Source organism: Carlito syrichta, unplaced genomic scaffold (assembly GCF_000164805.1).
Source record: "Carlito syrichta isolate Samal-C Ts95f unplaced genomic scaffold, Tarsius_syrichta-2.0.1 Scaffold306434, whole genome shotgun sequence".
NCBI lineage: Eukaryota > Metazoa > Chordata > Mammalia > Primates > Tarsiidae > Carlito > Carlito syrichta.
In genome coordinates, this window is record NW_007250530.1 from 360,786 (window position 1) to 380,866 (window position 20,081).

At 35.6% G+C, this 20,081-nt stretch overlaps 1 protein-coding gene across 1 annotated transcript in view; it reads right to left on the bottom strand.

Annotated features, from left to right (window-relative positions):
• MMP16 (matrix metallopeptidase 16) overlaps nucleotides 1-20,058 on the bottom strand; it is a 295,240-nt gene extending 275,182 nt beyond the window's left edge. Inside the window, exon 1 of the mRNA XM_008063015.1 lies at nucleotides 19,655-20,058. Within this exon, the coding sequence (XP_008061206.1) occupies nucleotides 19,655-19,786 (132 nt within the window). The 5' untranslated portion in view covers nucleotides 19,787-20,058. The remainder of the gene's footprint in view (nucleotides 1-19,654) is intronic.
• Between the last annotated feature and the right edge of the window lie 23 nt (nucleotides 20,059-20,081).

The window sequence follows — 20,081 nt, forward strand, 5'->3', positions numbered from 1 at the left end:
GCTCTCTAGTGCTTTTGCCATAACCAAAGGAACACGTTCCAGTATGCTACTGGTCCCAGGATCATGTCAGATATATATGCAGTAGAACCGCTCTAGCCAGGCTACATAAAGCAGAGTTGCCCTGGACCACCCATGGATCCATGAGATTAAATGATGTTTGCCTTAAGTCTTTGTGTTTTATATTAGTTCTCAACAAAGCCCAAATTCTTATAATCAAAAACAAAGAGAAGATAAAATAAGAAATGGTAGAAAAAGAAGGTCCTAGCAATAAAAAATGCAAGTGGATTAAACATAAAAATTCTCAATATTGCTATGAATCTAAATTTGAAACATTTAATTTTACACCTATCAGATTAGAAAAACAATGAAAAGCACTGACAAGCGTATGTGGAATTAAACATGCATAAACATTGTTGATAAACAGTAAACTGACTAATGTTGGGGGTGTCAATTTGTCAGAATCTACCAAAATTAAAATAAATATAGCCATTAATACAGCAATTCCACTTTCAGACATTTTACGATAGATGAGCACACTGCATTATTTTTTTATTATAGAAACAATTTGGAAAACCACCTACTTGCACAGCAATAGGGCTATTGTTAAATAAATTACCATGCAAGTTATAAGTTGTCATAGAAGTGTGCAGTTGTTCTATATGCACTGATATGAAAAATTCTCCAAAGTATATTGTTATTTTAAAAAAAAATGTATGGCTCATTATATATAATGACTTTACATGGAATAGAAGGACGGAAGGGAGGAAGGGAAGAGTAAGGGAAGGAGGAAATTTTGTGTGTGTGTGTGTGTGTGTGTGTGTGTCTAGAAAATTTCTGGAAGTTACTCAAGTAACAAAAGAAGAGAAAACTAGGTTTAAAAAATAAATGACTGGAACCTGCAACTCTTGGGCAGATGGCTGTCCTCAACCACAATGTGCAGTATGTTTTTCACTCCTAATACAATGTTATAACAGAAGCCTCATTTTTCCTGTTAAACGCAAAAGTGATTAATGGACTGTTTCATAATACTTTGCCCAAGTAAGATATAATCCAGATATACAGTACATGTAGCAACCAAAAACTGAAGAAAGTCTTGCGTTTTCCCTGCCTTTATCCTACCTATCACCAACATGGACATGCTCATCAAAAGAAAATCCATCAAATTTTTAACATTTCATTCTTGTACTTGTTAGAACACTCTGATCTAATTTTAATATAGGGTATTTAAAAGAAATTCACATTATTATCTGATTATTCAGTCTTAGAGTATTGCATGCTAATTAATACAGCAACTGACAGCATATCATTTTTTTTTTTTTCTTATCCATATGGCTCAAAGAGGGATTGAAATGAGTTAAGACTTCCAGGGAAACACAAGTGGAATTGTTTTTGCTTTTTTCTAAAAACTGTCTTGAGGAAGTTGCTGCTCAATAATAATAATAACTACAACTGCATTCACTGAGCTAGAACAAAGTTATTTTCCTTTGATATTTTCCCTAGCTGTGCCAATACACACCTCTGAAAAAACTGACTGATTTTACAATATTCTTAATGCCAAGCCAAAACCAAAAGGTACCGATATAAGCGTTCTACTGGTGCATGAAGGGAGAAAACACTATTTATAATAGGAATACTGATGTAACATGATGAAGCTTACTGGAACAAAAATGAGAAGTCAAAGTGGTTTACTAGTTGACCATTAATCACTAAGATAAATATGACCCTTGACTATTTGAAGCTAAATATCTTTAATAAAGTTACTGAAGTACATGTAAGGTAAAGGCACCATAAGGGTTAAATGAGTTAAAGAAAAAGGCAATGAATGAAATGGATCAGAAAATATCAATTACAATATAAGCTACACTCATAAATAGCGATAATTTAATCTACCCATTCCTTCAGTAAACATTTTCTGAGCACTCTACTTTCTACATAGTAGTGTCCAGCTCCTGGAATATAGTGGTGATCAATATAAACATACTCTGGTTCAAAGTTATAATTTACTGTGAGAGATAGTTATAAATCTATCACACAAATTCCTTGTACAATAGATTTTTTGCACAGGCATTTAATTTTCTCTAGTAGATTCAATTTAACCAAATGCTCTAAGCAAGAAGAGAAGAAAAATTATTTATTTCAGTCCCCTTAAACTTCTCTTCTAGCAAATATGAATGTAGCCTATGTGTCTCTAGAGACAGAAAAACCAAAACTTGGAGGCACAAAAAAACAAAAGGAGTTGTTACTTGGCTTCTTAGTGTCTATGGGCCAAGTCTTAGCAATTAATAAGACATTTAATAGATTTTCAACAGTAATTCTGAGAGTAAGCCTTTTGCCTTGCATACAGATTTCATTGTCTAACTTTGAAGTAAAATTTAAAAACTGTCATTATAAATATGAAAGATACTTTAAAGAATAAAAAGGTTAATATAAATGCATGATAGAAATATTACCTGATGGCATGAAGATGGAGGTGTAGAGAAGACCTGATAATGTTTATGTTGAGCATCAAAAAATGTGTAGAATTGTGGGGAAGAAATGAAGGAATTCAGTATTTTGATCAACACTCTAAGGTGGAAAGATGCTGAAATATCCGGAAGGAAAAAAGAGAGCAGGGTAGCTGTAAGATTAGAGGTCCTCAAAGTTTGATTCAGGAATCTGAATGACCTAAAACTCTTTCAGGGGTCAAAATATTTTAGTGAGCTATTATTTGCCTTTTCTCACTCATTCACTTGACAGTCAAGTTTACCAGAGGCTACATAACTTGCAATATTGTGAGTGTGATTGCAGAAGCAGATATAAGAATCTAGCTGGATTTGTTAAGCCAGATATTAAAGATGTTTGGAAACGTGAAACAATGTCATATTTCTTTCTGTTAGTTTGTAAAATTTCTTTTTCTTTTTCTTTTCTTTCTTTTTTCTTTTTTTTGAGTTGGAGTCTCACTCTGTCACCCAGACTGGAGTGCAGTGGCCGCCCCCGGCCACCACAGCCTCGACCTGCTGGGCTCTGGCGATCCTTCCGCCTCAGCCTTCCAAGTAGCTGGAATTACAGGCATGCGCTACCACGCCCAGTTGATTTTTTAATTTATTGTAGAGATGAGATCTCGCTGCCCAGGTGGGTCTCGAACCCACGGGCTCAGGAAATCCACTCACCTCAGCCTCCCAAAGGCGTGGGATTACAGGCTGAGCCACCGAGCCCGGCATAAAATTTATTTTTCATATCAACATTTTATTTATGATATGCTTTGGCATTTTAAATAAATTTCTAAATAAATATTTTTAAGTAGTTTCAGATTTTTCTAATACCATAAATATAGATAGATATAAACCATATAATAGAAACTTTTTTTGGGTTCTTATTAATTTTTAAGAGTGTGAAGGAGTTCTTAGAGTTAAGACCACTGTGCTAGATCATAAAAAGCTACAAGGTTAGAGAAAGGGATACGTTCAATAATGAGAGGCCTTGCAGGTCATGGGATAATACAACATGTTAAGATCAGAGATAATGGAGGTTCAAAATAGGGTTGTATCAAAGCAGACATGAGAAATGAAAATACTGAAGACAGGTGCTACAGAAAATGAGACAACTGACTAGAAGTAGCGAGAGAGGGACAGGAAGCTGGGGGCTTGGCGACCACTCTTGATGTGAACATTCAGGTGCTGGATGATATCAGCACAGTGACAGGAAGCACTGTCTAAGGAAACTTTGAGGGAGAGGACAGATCAGAACACTTGTCACTGTACAAAGTAACATTGACTAGTCTGTGAGGACATGTAGACAGATGAGAATACAGGCTACAGCTGCGAAGGGAGATGCCAACTAGGGTTTAAAAACTGACAATTGTCTTCATATAGGTATCTTAAGGCATAGGAATCCATTTTCCAAAAAAAGATTAGAGTCAAACATGGCCCAAAGCTAATCCCTGAGCAACTCAATATTTTATAGTTAGACATTGTATTTCTACAGAACAGTGTCATAGAGAAAACTGCAGCCTATTCTTTTCCATCTTGGTTTAGGCAACAGGCTACATATAATTATCAGCACTTATCATTATTAAGTTGGTTACTATGTACTAAGAATTGGATTACATATTCAATATGCTATTTTTAACAGCTCGATTGATGTATGATTATTATATAATAAACAGCACATATTTTAAACGTACAATTTGATAAGTTTTGACATACATATGAAACCATCACTGCAATCAGGGAAATTAAAATATCCATCACCATCAAAAGGTTTTTCTGGTTTCTTTGCAACTCTTCCTTCTCAGCCCTCCCATACCTCTCCTCCATTCCCCAGGGTATCACCGATCAGCTGTTTCTATAGATTGGGTTCGTCTTCTATAATTTTATATAAATAAAGTTATATGTGCTATTTTATCTGGCTTTGTTCATTCAGCATAATTATTTTGGGATTTATTCATATTTTATCATGTATCAATAGTGCATTCTTTTTTATTATTAAGTAGTATTCCCTTGTAGGGATGCTATCAGAGTTTGTTATCTGTTCACATGTTGATGTTGACAAACATTTGAACTGTCTACAATTTTGGGACTGCCTTTAATAGTTCACACATTGCTGGTGAGCTCACGATAAATCATTCATTTTTTGCATGGCTGAACAATTTTTATTTTGCCTTCATATTTGAAAGATTTTTTCCTGAGTATAGAATTTGAACTTGAGACTTTTTTCTTCCCATATTTTAAAGATGTCTCTCCATTGTCTTCTTGTGTTATTTCCGATAAGAAGTCTATAATCTCTTCTCTATTCCTCTATGTGTAAGATGTCTATTTTTCTTTGTTTACTTTAATTTTTTTTCTCTTTATCATTCATATGAGCAATTGGATTACGATGTGCTTTGGTGTCATAATCTTATAATTATTTTGTGTGTGTGTGCTTGGAATTCACCAAACTTGCTGGATGTGTGAGTTTATGTATTTTCCACCTAGGAAAAGCATTATTCTTTCCTCCTCTGTCCTCTTAAAGGACTCAGATTACATGTAAATCAGGCCACTTGCAGTTATCCCTTATTTCACTAATATTCTGTTGATTTAAAAATTGTATTTTCCCTTTGTATTGCTTCTACTATTGTGCTCTAAAGTTTACTATTTTTTCCCTCAATAATGTCTAACTGCTGTTGATTTCAAGCTTATTTTTCATCTCACATATTATAGTTTTGATCTCTATAAGTTCAATTTGAATCTTTTAAAAAAGTATGTCTATTTTGAATGTAAATAATATCATTATAACAATTTATTTAATGTTTTTGTCTTCTAATTTTAAAATCTGCGCTATTTTTTAATCAAGTTAAATATATTGAATTTTCTCCTCAGTAGTGTTTTTCTGCTTCTTTATATGCTTGGTAATGATAAAATGGATGTAGAATATTACAAATTTTGTACCTTGTTGCGTGCTGGGTATTTTGGCATTCTAATAAATATTACTGAACTTTCTTGTGGGAAGCAGTTAAGTCACTTACAAACAGCATGATCCTTTCAGGTCTTTCTTTTAAGATGTAAGCAGAACCAGAACAGTGTTTAGTCTGCCAGCTAATTGTTTCCCACAACAGACACAAGATGCTTCTAAGTACTTAGCCCAATGTCCTTTGATGTATGAGGTTTTCCAGTCTGGTTGAAGAGAGCAGGCACTATTGCCAGCCTTCCATGAGCTTCAAGTACAAGTCTCTCTAATCCTCTAGGTTGATACTTTCCCTCCCCACTGCCAGTTACTTCTCAATTGCATACTCTAGGGGAGCCCTGTGCAGATTTCTGGTGTTTTTGTTTTTTTGCAGTCCTTTTTTCTCCAGTATTCTGACCTCTGAATGCAAGCCACCATGGTCTTCCCAAATGCCAGGCTCCATTGTTTAACTCAGAGTCTGCCCAGCTGAACCTGGGTTCTACCTTCCTGGTGCTATGGCTGGAAAATCTTAGGGCAATCAGTTGAGATAATCAGATGTCACATCTCTCAGGGATGACTCCTTCATTACCTAATGTCGAGTGACTTGAATATCGCTGCTTCAAATAGTTTGCCCATTTGAGGGGATTATTTTTGCATTGGGGCCAGTGGAGGGGTAAGTCAGGAACCTGTTACTTCATCTTGTCTGATATCCCTTAACTCTTTAATCATAAAACAGCTCTTGTGCTATGTTTTACATATTGCTTCCAAAGCTCTCACACATAGCCATTATGATATGCAGTATAGGCATATCTCCTTTTATGTGCTCCACTTTTTTGTGTTTCACAGATTGTGTCTGTTTTATGTATTTTTTACAAATGAAAGGTTTGTGACAATCCTACATCAAGTAAGTCTATTAGCGCCAATTTTTCCAACAGCATGTGCTCACTTCATGTCGCTGCATCACATTTTGGTAATTCCCTCAATATCTTAAACTTTTTCAGTATCATTATATCATCTATACCAGTGATCGTTTTTTCTGTTTTAAATATGTACTGAGTTTATTTGACTACAGAATGATTCTGAGAAACATCCTAACAAAACACATTGTAAGACATGTAGCAAAACAAAAGTCTCACCTAGAGTTAAAAAATACAGATTCCCAAACCTCATTCTATGTGATCAGTGATCTTTATGATCAGTGATCTTTGATGTTGCTATTGTAATTTTTTGTAATACTCTATGTCAGATGGGGAACTTAAAAAATATATGTTGTGTGTATTCTGACTGTTCTATCGATCAGCCATTCCCCCATTTCTCTCCTTCTTCTAGGCTTCCCTGTTCCCTGAGAAACACCAATATTAAAATTAGGCCAATTAATAACTACACAGTGGTCTCTAAGTATAGAAATGAAAGGAAGAGTTGCATATCTCTCACTTTAAATCGAAAGCTAGAAAAGATTAAGCTTAGTGAGTAAGGCATATTGAAAAGCCAAGACAGACAGAAAGCTAGGCCTCTTGTGCCAGTTAGCCAAGTTGTGAATGCAAAGGAAAAGTTCCTGAAGGAAACTACCCTAGTGAACACACAAATAATAAGAAAGTGAAATAGCCTTATTATTGATAAGAAGGAAATTTAGTTGTCTAAATTTAGAAGATCAAACCAGCCCCCAAATTTCCTTAAGTCAGAGCAAGGCCCTAACTAACTCTCTTCAATGATATGAAGTCTAAGGAAGGTGATGAAATGTTTGTAGGAGAAAAGTTTGAAGGCAGCAGAGGTTGGTTCGTAAGGTTTAAGGAAAGCAATCATCTCCATAACATAAAAGTGTAAGGGGAAGTGCATATGCTGATATAGAAGCTGCAACAGGTTATCCAGAATATCCTGCTAAGATCATCGATGAGGGTGGCTACACTATTCAGCAGATTTTCAATGTAGGCAAAACAGCCCTCTATTGGAAAATGTCATTTAGGACTTTCATAACTAGACAGAAGTCATAGCCTGGCTTCAAAGGACAGCTTGAGTCTTTTGTTAGGGGCACATGCAGCTGATGACTTTAAGCTGAAGCCAATGCTCATTTATCATTCCCAAAACCCCTGGACCCTTACAAATTATGCCAAATCTATTCTGCCTGTGTTCTAGAAACAAAATAGCAAAACCTAGATGACAGCACATCTGCTTACAGCATGGTTTACTGAATATTTTAAGGCCACGTTGAGACCTACTGTTCAGAAAAAAGATTCCTTTCAAAATATTATTTACAATGCTCCTGGACACCCAAGAGCGCTGTTGGAGATATAAAAAGAGATTAATGTTGGCTTCATGCCAGCTAACAAACTTCCCTTCTGCAGTCCATAATCAAAAAGTCTTTTGACTTTCAAGTCTTATTATTTAAGAAATACATTTTGTAAGGCGATAGCTGCTATAGATAGTGATTCCTCTGATGGATCTGGGCAAAGTGAATTGAAACCCTTCTGGAAAGGATTCACCATTTTAGATGCCATTAAGAATATCTGTGATTCACAGAGGAGGTCAAAATAGCAACATTAACAGGAGTATAAAAGAAGCTGATTCCAGTCCTCATAGATGGCTTTGAGGAAATTAGAAGTGAAGCTGAAAGATGGGAGTGAATTGCTGCAATCTCATGATAAAACTTGAACGAATGAGGAGTTGCTTCTTATTGGATGAGCAGAGAAAGTGGTTTCCCGAGATAAAACCTACTCTTGGTAGAGATACTGTGAACATTACTGAAAAGACAACAAAGGATTTAGAATATTACAAAAACTTAGTCAATAAAGCAGTGACAGGGTTTGAGAGAACTGACTCCAATTTTGAAGGAAGCTCTACTCTGGGCAAAAAAGCAAACAACCAGCATTGCAAGCTAGAGAGAAAGGTTTCATGAAAGAAAGAATCATTCAATGTGGTCAGCTTATTGTTGGTGTATTTTAAGAAATTGGGCCAGGGTGGTGGCTCATGTCTGCAATTCTAGCACTTTGGGATGCCAGGGCAGGATGATTGCTTGAGCCCAGATATTTGAGATCAGCCTGGGCAATATAGTGAGCCCTCATCTCTACTAAAAAATCAATAAATTAGCTGAGCATGGTGGCACACACCTGTAGTCCAGCTCCTTGGGAGGCTGAGGCAGAAGGTTCACGTAAGCCCAAGAAGTCAAGGCTGCAGCGAGCTGGGATTGTGCCACTGCACTCCAGCCTGGGTGACAGAGTGAGAACCTTACTAGGAAGGAAGGAAGGAAGGAAGGAAGGAAGGAAGGAAGGAAGGAAGGAAGGAAGGAAGGAAGGAAGGAAGGAAGGAAAGAAGGAAGGAAGGAAGGAAGGATTGACCACAGTAACCTCAATCTTCAGCAACCACTACTCTAATCAGTAAGCAGGCAGACCCTCCACCAAGCAAAAAGATTATGACTCAATACTGAATGATCATTAGTATTTTTTTAGCAATAAAGTATTTTTAGTTAAGGTATCTGCATTGCTTTTTAGACACAGTGCTATTTCACACTTAATACACTACAGTGTAGTGTAAACATAACTTTTGGCACTGGGAAACCAAAAGATTCATATGACTCACTTTGTTTTAAACACTGCTTTATTGCAGTTGTCTAGAACCAAACTCAAAGTATTTCTGAGGTATATTTGTACTTGTTCTAGAGGAAATAAAAAAGTAATCAAATGAGTAGTTAACACTGAGAAATTTTGTAAAATTAGCTAGATTTTTATCTTTTTAAGTTGAAACAGTCCTACTTTGATAGGGTAAGGCATGAATGAAGTCAGTCCTGAAAGCTACGCACAATAACAGTCTTAAGGCCTGAATGTTTTTTATGTCCATTGGTCAACCACCAAGTTGGAATTTTTATTTCCTCCACAACAAAAGCCATAACTTGTCATCAGGTCTTTTCTCTCACAGTGAGGAGGTACTCACTAGTTTTTGAGGCACCTGTCTCTACCTTTACATTACAAATAAATAAATATCTTACAAATAGTAAAATAAATCTGCTTCCTTGTAGTTTCTATCAATTGATGCATTATATGAAAATAGAAAATGTAAGAACTTGTAAAACATGCCAGTCAGTCACCATATACACACATGCATTCCTCTCCAGCAGGGCACCAAATACCCATCTCTGACATAGTCTTCCATTACATTTTTGTAATGTTCAATTATTTTAATCTTAGAATATAGTCAAATCTTCCTAAATCCTTTTAAAATCACATTTAATGGTAAGTAGTAATATAATAAATAGTTGAGCAGTAAGATATTAATTTAATATTGTATTAATTTAAGATTATGCAATATATAACTTACAAATTTTCTAATAATTAAAAAATAACAACGGGTATCCCACAGTAAAACACTATACTTAGCACCACATAATCCATCTTAAATCAATTATCAAATCAACAACCACCTATTTAATTTTTACTCCAGGTAAGACTGTTCATTCAGTATAGGTTCATCTTTTTTACTATACATATTAATTATTTCTTTGTAGTTTGGAATACAAAAGATGTTAGTGATGAAACTGCATTGTACTATCCTTACTGGGATCCTGGAAGCTAATTCTCCCCTGCATTTACTTGGTTAAGAGCCTGGGTTCCACAGCCAGCCTGCCTGCTTTGATTCTAGGGTAGTTCACTTTAGCACTTCATAGCAATGTAGCCTTGGCAAGTTCCTCAACCTTGCTGAGTCTCAAATTCCTCATCTGTGAAAGAAAAATAATGGTGCTTGCTCACAGGATTGTAATGAGAATTAAATGTGTCAATATATATGATACATTTAGAACACTATCTGGCATACAGCAAGTGTTCAACCAATGTTAATTAACATTGTTTTTATCATCATGAAAATAAAGTGTATAAATAATTTCCAGGTGTTTCCAATTTATTGTTTTGTTTTGTTTTATTTTTGCACTGCTGTCTAATTAGAATTTAATGCCAGGATGTAGTTGTTTCTATTCTCCCCGTTATCAGAAGGAATTCAGGACCTGAGACACCACTCTATTCTTACTTACAAAAAAGACTGCTTGGCATTATCTCAAAACCCACGCTACAGATAAGGAATAAAGATCACATATCCACGGTATAAATGGTTAAGCAGGGCAAAGATTACTTAAGTAATTTACTTGAGTTACCTATGGAGTAATCAACTTCATTCAATCCATCAAGTAAGAGCAAAATAATGAGTTATATGCATAGAGTTGCTGCAATATAAGAAACATCATAACCTTCAAATAAAGAATCTTTCAATAACTTCCAGTGCTCTTTATTTTTTGTAAGTTTGTTCTCAGTTTCACACAAACCACTGTACACATTTGTTTCTGCAAGCTATTTGAATCTATTCTACTTTATTCACAATGAAAAGGGAGGAGGAGCAAAAATGTGACTTCTCGTAAAATTTTTCACAACTTCAAAGCCTGGGGTTCCACAAACATAACTAAAATATGAAGTCCCTAAGACCCAAACTAGAAGAACACACAAGATCATGAGAAAGAATGGTCTAGCAATTGTTTAGGGCAAAGAAAGAAAGAATGTACAGACACTAGAAACCTCAAACAAATACAAATAACTTATCATTATAAACAGTGATAAATTACGAACACATGGTAGGAATACAACTGTGAACAATTCCCGTGGAAAAATGCCTCCACTGACATGACTCGGGGACTGATTGCATCAGCCACATGAAGAGACACCTGCCTACATTCCACGATATCACATCAGGTGCATGCAATTTGGGGACATGAAATGAAGTTCAGAATACAATCCAGCTTCGCCTAAAAATAGGCAGTTTATTCCCCCTTAAGCGTGGCTGAGACAAATACTGTAAAATTCCATTTCAGTGAGTAGTTTATTTGGATTTCCTTGGTCATTTGAACACATCACTCTAAGGACCATCTCTCCTGAGAACATCTGTCTGTGGAGCCATAGTTTATTTCAATAACCCATATCTCATTCAACTGACTAGACTAAATTTTTAAAAATCTGAATGATGCTTGTGAGTAGACTATAATATCTTAATTAAATGTCCTAATGCATTAGCAAAAGTCTGTTTTAATCCTCCTCCCTCTACTAGAGGTCATGCAATAATTTGCTTAGCTGCAAAAATTTCTGAGGTTCCTATTTAAAGAAACCACAACGTTTCACACTTTTGTGGAACATTTCTTACACACTAAAAAAAAAAAGAATAGGTAAAAACTGTATTTTAAAATCTGGCTTTCATTGAAAAGTATTTATTCAATAAGGTTCCATGGTAAACATTAGAAAATAAAATATAGCCAGGCCTATAGTTCCAGCTACTTGGAAGGCTGAGGTGGAAGGATCATCTGAGGCCAGCAGGTCAAGGCTGTGGTGGCCGTGAGCGTGCCACTGCACTTCAACCTGGGCGCAACAAAGTGAGACTCCAACTCAAAAAAAAAAAAAAAAAAAAAAGAAAGAAAGAAAAAGAAAAAAAAGGAATTTAGGCTTATGAGCTTTTGAAATTGGATTGTTGCTACATGTCATCTAAAGGGAATTATCTAATTAAATTTATCCCATCTCTATAAAACCACCATTATTTCACTAGTTAATTTTGTAAAACTAGGAACACCAGAAGCACCTATAGTCACTACAGTGTATAGTTTCTAACGTATTCCACATGTAAAAGCATGCAAAATGAAAAGCAGTCCTGCATTGTAACATTCTGTGTCATACTGTCATGTCCAGAGCTTTTTTTTCCTAGAACAGTGCTAATTCCCTTCAGAGTACATCAAATATGTAATCATTTGTGTCAAGTGGCTCTCAGTAACTCAACTTACATCTTAAATTGTGAACTACGTGTTCACTGATTTCTCCAAAGTTTCTATGATTGGCTATGATTTATGTTAAGACATCTGATTGCACCTAGTGTCTGTCCTTGATTTTAAACCAAGTTTTTGCAAGCCATTAGAGTCTTTAAACAGCTCAATTGCGCCCTCTAGCCTCCCTTTATATAATACACTCAAAGGTCACATTTAATTAAAGGTTGGGGGTTACAGTGGTACTACTCTTATTCACTTGGCTAAGCTTCTGTTCTGTGGTTCATCAAGCTATTCCACTATCCAAATCCAAGGATGCACAATGCCAAATAGTTGTGGTGATACAAGCAAAAATATTCATTCAGAGTGTTAAATAACAGGAAGCAGCAATCAAATATGGTTTCATGAAGAACCTTAAATCGATATATAACTTTTCCAAGTACAAGAAAAAGAAGGCAAAAATAAGTTTTGAGTGTCACATATATTATTATTATTATTATTTTAGCATGGAACTTTTTTGTTGCCCATGTAAGCTGCATATTTTATAATACAAAAGCTGCATATTTTATAGAACAAGCTTTTATTTTCACATTCAAAATCAGATGTGCGGTGAAGAAAAAAATAACCCTCACAGAGACATGTATTACAATTATTTTCCACAATGGGCAAAAGGAACACATGGTATAAACACTTCACTTCACTACAAAATACAGGTATATTTGTATACATATACAGAGAGAAAGAAAGATTCAAATTTTGAAACACCATCCCCAAAAAAACTTAAGTAAAACTCAGATTTTGAACTCACTCAAACTTGTCTTTTTAAGACTGAAGTGCCACTTATGGATGATATATATTTTTCAAAATGGCATTTGCCATGTTTTGAAAGTTAACTTTTTAAAAGTTTGCTACCTTGATCAAAAATTGATTTTAAAATTATATATCATTTGCTACCAGTGTTTTTACTACTCAGCAGAAGTCTAAGATTATTTCCAAAACGGAACACCCTTTGTCACTACAGATGATATGTTAGATTTAAATTATACATTCTTTATTTCCTCATGACATTTATTTCAGGAAAAGAAAATCTAAACAATCTTCTTTTGTGATTTAGTGGCTCCCAAACTTCTAGGATTAGTACTGCACGTCACCCCTCCCCCTCTTTGGCTATATAAACTAAAGCTTGGAGGCTGACTGCTATAAAATTTCAAATTTGGAAATGGCCTAAGTGACAGTGTGGTTCAAGTCTCATTTTTGCAGATGAAGGCATTAAGGAAACTACTACAACACAAATGGTACCTGGTCCACTACCAGGGGAGTGAAGGCCAATTAGAGACCCAAACTTCACCTGCATACAGCCTAATTATGTAGTTAACCCTCACTTGTATCCTACATCTCTATTAAAAATAAATTCAAAATAATAATTTAAAAGAATACATTAAAATTTAATAAGTTAAAAATAAATAAGTTGCCAAATCTATCTCCTCCACAGAATGTAAAAAACAAAAGAAGAAGAAAGAAATTACTTGTCCAAGTTCAAAGCTATTTTAGTGAATAAATCAAAGTTAAAGCCTATATTCTTTCACATCTCTCCCAAGGCTCCATCACACTGTATTGTCAGCTACCTTGCCATTTCCAATGTTATACGAAAAAATTTTGGTTTTGACTAAATTTCTTTTTTATTGTAAACAACACTATTTTCCTGCTAACTCTCATCCCTCTCATACAAAAATTTTTAAGGAGTTATTTTGTTCTGAATTTGGGGTGTAGCATAGAACTGGTCTAAGTTTTTTTGTGTGTGTTTTTTTTTTTTTTACTGAATCCTACCCATATTATTGAAAGGAAGCACTTAGGACTTGAGCCAATGTAAATAAACAGGCCCATTGAATTATAAAGTCCTATTTATTTTCTATGAGATTAGAAAAGATGAACAGATTTCAGTGAACCCAATCTTGTTAAAGAAGGTGTGAGCTGAACTTGACATTCTAAGATAGTAACAGCTGACGAGACAAAATGTGACAATCACACTCCTAAACTAAACTGTCTAAGAAGAACCCACAGGAAGAAAATGTACTGGTGCTAGCTTGCTTGGTTTTCAGTGCATTACATTTTTAATAAACAGGAAAGGTATTTAAATACCAATTACCTCTGCATCAACCTTTAGTTTCTATTAATAATAATGATATCCAAAAAGTATTGAGTGTTTAACTATGTGAAGGGTGTGTGTGTGTGTGTGTGTGTGTGTGTGTGTGTGTGTGTGTGTATAATATTCGTTTTTAATCATAAACATGAACAACTCTACAAGGCAAATTTTCTTAGTATCCCTATTTTACAGATGTAAACTGAGGCTCACAGAAATTAATTAACTTGCCCATTACTACACAACCTGCAAGCAAAAGGGATAGAATTAGAACTCAGGCAGTCTACTTTCAGAATAAGTGCTCTTAATTACTATATTCCCCTACCATTAAAAAAAATGAGTTGATGGATGCAATTTAATTCACAAACACTGAAAGTAAATTGTGATGGAAAGTAACATGAAAACTTTCTCAATTTCAAATATATATGCTAAAGGTCAAAAAGTTCCTGAAGGAGCATGCATAAGTAAATCTTTCTCTTCCAACACTGAACAAATTTAACCCATTAACTCAAATGTTCAGTGTTTTTTCATTTTTCGTTGTTCCAAAATAATTCCAATTAACCGTCTACCAAATATTCTGAACAGGTACATTTTGAGTAACTGGAAAGGGTCAGTCAGTGAGATAAATTTACATAAAATAATTGATTAATACAACTTCAGAAGAATTTACCACTGAACAAGTGCAATTAAAATTTTCTTATCTTGGCCAGGTACAGTAGTCATGCCTGTAATTCCAGTACTTTGGGAGGCCAGGGTGGCAGTACCTGTAGTACTAGGTACTCAGAAGGCTGAGGCAAAAGGATCACCTGAAAATCGAGGCTACTGTGAGCAATGATAGTGCTCCTGTGCTCTAGCATGGGAGACAGAATGAGACTATGACGGGGAAAAAATAAAACTTATGTTAATAACCTTAATTAGGAAAAAATATAAACTTTTGGTCTGTCATTTCCTACCTGACTCCCAAGATAGGAAAGCTGTTATTGAACCCAACTGGATACAGAAAAGACCCAAAGAGAAAACCCAACTGTAAGGACCTGGACTGTTGTTCTCTGCGGATTCAGGAGGAATGAGAGGAAAAAATGCACCTAGACAGCACATGCTCATATGTAAGGATTTCATGTATACCCCTAGATCTGAACAAAACCCTCCCAGGTAACTATGAACAGAGAAAGGCATATGTCCTACACAGTGGGGCACGTAGGAAAAGCTGGAGAACTTTAGGACTATTAAGCCTTCTGGTCTTCTTGTCATAGGTTTGGCCCTTAGGAGCATTTTGAATGGCTGGCATATTTGAGATGCTTTGTTAAGCCTGCAGTCTTGCAGTAGGTAAAAATGTTATGAATCAGCCACACAACCCCTGGTGTTGACCAGTTATAAACTACTACAGTGGGAATTAGGAGATGTAATCAGGAAAGTCCTTAGTCAAGAAGGCATGAGATCACTTTGCTTCCATGAGCACATGAAATAACATGTCTTGATAAAGCAAATGGAGAACAAGAGATAAGAAAAAGAGAATTTCAACAGATATTTTAAAATCTATAAAGTATAATTTTTAGTTCTGAAATATCTCATAACCAATTATTGTCAAGTTTTTATATAATACAAAGCTACCCAAAGCAAATTCTGATCTTTCAGGTATTCAGACAAACTTGACAAATGTGAATAAATCCTAAATCAGTTAAGTAAACATACTGCGAGAAAAATTTAAGAAATAGTAACACTCATAATTCATAATAATTGTCATAAAAGATCTATTTGAAATCTAGAATATTTCTTCTTTAATTAGGAACAACGAAATCAATTTTTACTTTATCAAATTTTTTGCCACAAAAGAGTAATCATCTTATGTTTTGATATATGCATAATTCACAGGTTTTTATCTTACCATTAAATTGGATTAAATTTTTTTTCCTCACTGGAAATGTGCTATTGTTTAAAAAAATCAGTAAAGAATATATTGTTCACAAATGTAACATTTGACAAACTATCAAAGTTGATGATGAGAATTGTTACTGTCACAAACTATATTCTGTCTCAAATTTCATAATAAAAAATGTTTGCAGCATATAAAAGAAAGTGACAGGATTATGAAAATCCCTACCACAAGATAACTATTTTAGATACAAAATTATTTTAAGACAGTAGATATTAAGTCATAATGCTTTGTTAATAATTTAGCTTCTTTTGACCAATGAATACCTCTGTTTCAGACTGCTGCCCAATGATAACAGTTTTTGACTTTTATTTAATATTTGAAATATTCCTTGGCAGCATGCTAATTATTACACACTGAAAGACCCACTCTAAAAAATGAGACCCAATTATACACAAAAATCTTTACCTAAATGAATATATACTGAAAACTTAACATAAGATTTTTTTCACCTGAAATAAAAGTAATGTATCTCTTCCATAGTACTATTCTTGGTAGTGTTTGACCCTTTCTTAGCTGTAAAAGATGTTCTCTTTTGCTTTTTAAAAACGAAGGCAAAACAAACACACAAATAAAACCAAGTGTACTTTTTTGGTAAGAGGCTTTCATCACTATATTGAAAAATATCTCTCATTCTGATCATTCAAAATTTCAAATATACTCTTCAAAATTAGACAGGAATGTGTTAACTTGAATGCCTCTACTCAATGCCCTCTTTCCTCCCACTCAGAAAAATATAGGGTTTTAAACACTAAATCATAGAGATGAAAAGGCTAGGAGTACCACAAATTATTAAGTTCAGTGACAAAGTATTGTAATTTTAGTTGACAGCATACAAAACATCTCTCTGAAGCTTTGTTCCAGCTTTGTTCCAACTGTAATAACTTGGTGTGCTCGCTAGAAAAAAAATTTATAATCATAGGAGCTTCATGCACATTTGATAACATTACTGTTTATTTTAAGACTGCCCTTGAGAATTAACAAATAAAACATTCCCAGTGTGGACGTTTTGCAAACAGAATGAGGAACACAATATAAGTGCCTCTTCTAGAGAGGAAGTGATGGACTATTCTTCCCATCAGCATTTCCTACCAAAAAGAAACATCTAATAAAAGTGAATCAGGCAGAAATTCATGTCAGGAAACATCTTGTCATTCTATGTACTTTACGATATTTTGATTTTACTATGAGCTACTCTTATAACCTAAAAGGCGGGGGGACTATTATTACACATAAAGCTTATAAATGCAACCAAGGAAGTGCTCAAAAGCTTAAAAAAAACTATTTGGGAATAACACAAAGCATGGCATATAAATTACTCTAAGTTATTTTAAAAAATTCCTCTGTATCAAGTAAGCTTTTAAAGGTCTGAGATGGCATATGAATCTTTATCTTCCATACTTAAGTCTGTGCAATAAATATGGATAGTATAACTTAAATACTCTAGAAATGAAACAATAAATCTTTTCTCCAAAAACCATTTTTATACACACATCTTAATGAAAAAAAGAGGTCATTAGAATTCAAAATTAAATCAAAAGTTTTTAGTAATATCATAACTTTTACTTGCAAAATAATATCTGATTGAATTAACTGAGGGATTCCGATATAAAGAAATACAATCAAACTTATATTTAGTCTCACAAAAGAAACCTAATAATCATCAAAACTGATGTTATCCCAATCTCTGTGAGCAAATCTAAGAATTTCCCAAAGCAGGTAGCCATCAATCCAGGCTCTCCTTCCCATAGTAAGATACAACCTAACACTTACTTTTACCACCCACCCCCCATCACCACTGCTACCAATCTGAAGCAATAGGTCCTTCTGCTTGTAACATTATAAATAACAGCTTGCCACTTTCATCCCTCCAGCCTATGAACTAATTATTTCTTCATTTCAACATCAAACTCTCTCTTGATTTAAATGTTAGGTACAAAAATCCATCTGTGGCATATAATTCCAAAAGTTCAAATTGCAATCAAGACAAATCTGGACTTTCCATTCCCTTCTCTCTTTTTATTCAAAAAAACAAAGTTGTCTTTTTCAAAGGGTTATGCCTTTTGGTCGTAAAGTTGGATTTTTGTGTAATTTATTCATACTTAACATCTGTAAAGGTCTCTAGCACTTTTAATAATGGTTCTGACTTTTTCAAATACTTTGTTTCTGTACCAACCATCACTTATTACATGGAGTCCTAAGAACAGTTTATATAAACAGTTATATTCAGAATATGCTTTCACACATGGCATTTATTATGCTCACTCTGTATATAAATTGGTTACATCAAGCATGTTCAAATACTGTGCAACAGGTCCTGCTATTGTATAAACACACACTCCCTACAAAATGACAGTAAGTTTTATAATATGAACATTTAAAAATCGCATTATTCCCTAGAGAATTAATCATAATTATTTTGGGATGTCAGAAGACATCAGATCTGATTAAAGGGTGCAAATGTCACTAAGACCTTCTTACTGTCTTTGTATCCCACCGTGAATGTGATAAACTTGTGTTACAGCCCAGGTGTATACACGCTTTCATTGATTTACTGCACATTACTGGCTTTTGTGCTGAGTTGATGACAGGAAGGGTACTTTGGCAAAGGTCTGACAAGTCCTTCTCCTTCAGTTCCCTTTTCGGCTTGTGCTGTCAGTTCCCAAAGCTATCAAAGTAAAGCAAACGACCGTCTAAAACCTCTCCGTTTTGCCATGAGCGTGTGAAATCAAATTAAAAACACAACTCAGAACTATAACATTGGGCCACGTTTATTTTCAATTGGAGGGGGAGGGGGAGAGAAGACACTTAAAAAGGTATAGATTTCATGTCCTCTGTGTAGCCAGATCCAGTTACAGTGTATTAAGTGATGCCTAAATGAGAAAAAGACGCTATCTACTCAAGTGTTTTATCACAAAGTAATGTTATTAAACATATCAAGTATTCCCACGCTCTCCTCTAGATGCTTTGCTTTTAACCTCCTTTGTTAGGCACCAAACACGGGGAGAAAGACTTCAGGAACAATACCAAGGGCAGCACATGATGCCAACCAATTAATTCTGTCTTCCCCGAGCTGTTTATTCATCATAAACTCAAGCTGCCTTATTTAGCTACACGTTTGCTATATGCAGGACTTCTTTTCCCTGGGCGAAAAGCATGGACCGGCTACAATTGTGTCCCAGCGCGCAGCATCGTGCTTTGTGCTGCCTGGGATAACGGATTCTCGGTCTCACGCGCATCCATCACCTCAGCCACAGGGAAACTCGAGCAGGGTCTCAGCGGCTGGAAGGGAAACAATGTGTTGAGACCCCGGGCTGCTAGGAGCTATGGGAATCTGAGGAGTGAAGGAAATGTTTCTGGGAGCAGCCCAGGCAAGGGGGGAGGAAGAAAGCCCTTGCACTCTTACCTCCACATTGAAATACGGCTCCGTTCCGCAGACTGTGGCACATAAAATCCAAAGCAAGGTTTGCAAGAAAAACACCCCCGAATGATGCACGAAATCCAACCGTCTTCCAGTGCTGAATGTGAGTAAGATCATAGTGAACTGTGCTTCAATGGATGGACGAGCTCCCCTTCGTTTTCTCCCTCTCCCTCCCTCCCTCGTTTCCTTTCAAAAAAAAGTCCTCTGGTGGGTGAGGAGCCTGCAGGTTCACCCACGGCCGGGCACGGGAAGGAGACGGGGGCCCCCGCGCTCGGCAGCCCCCGAGAAGCAGCGGCGGAGGCAGGTCAGCAGCAGCTGGCGTTCACCATCCTCCGGGCTCTCTCACGAGGAACGTGGCGCCCAAGTTCACCGGCGGTTCCGGCTCAAAGCGCCGAGTTGCAGCCGCAGCAGC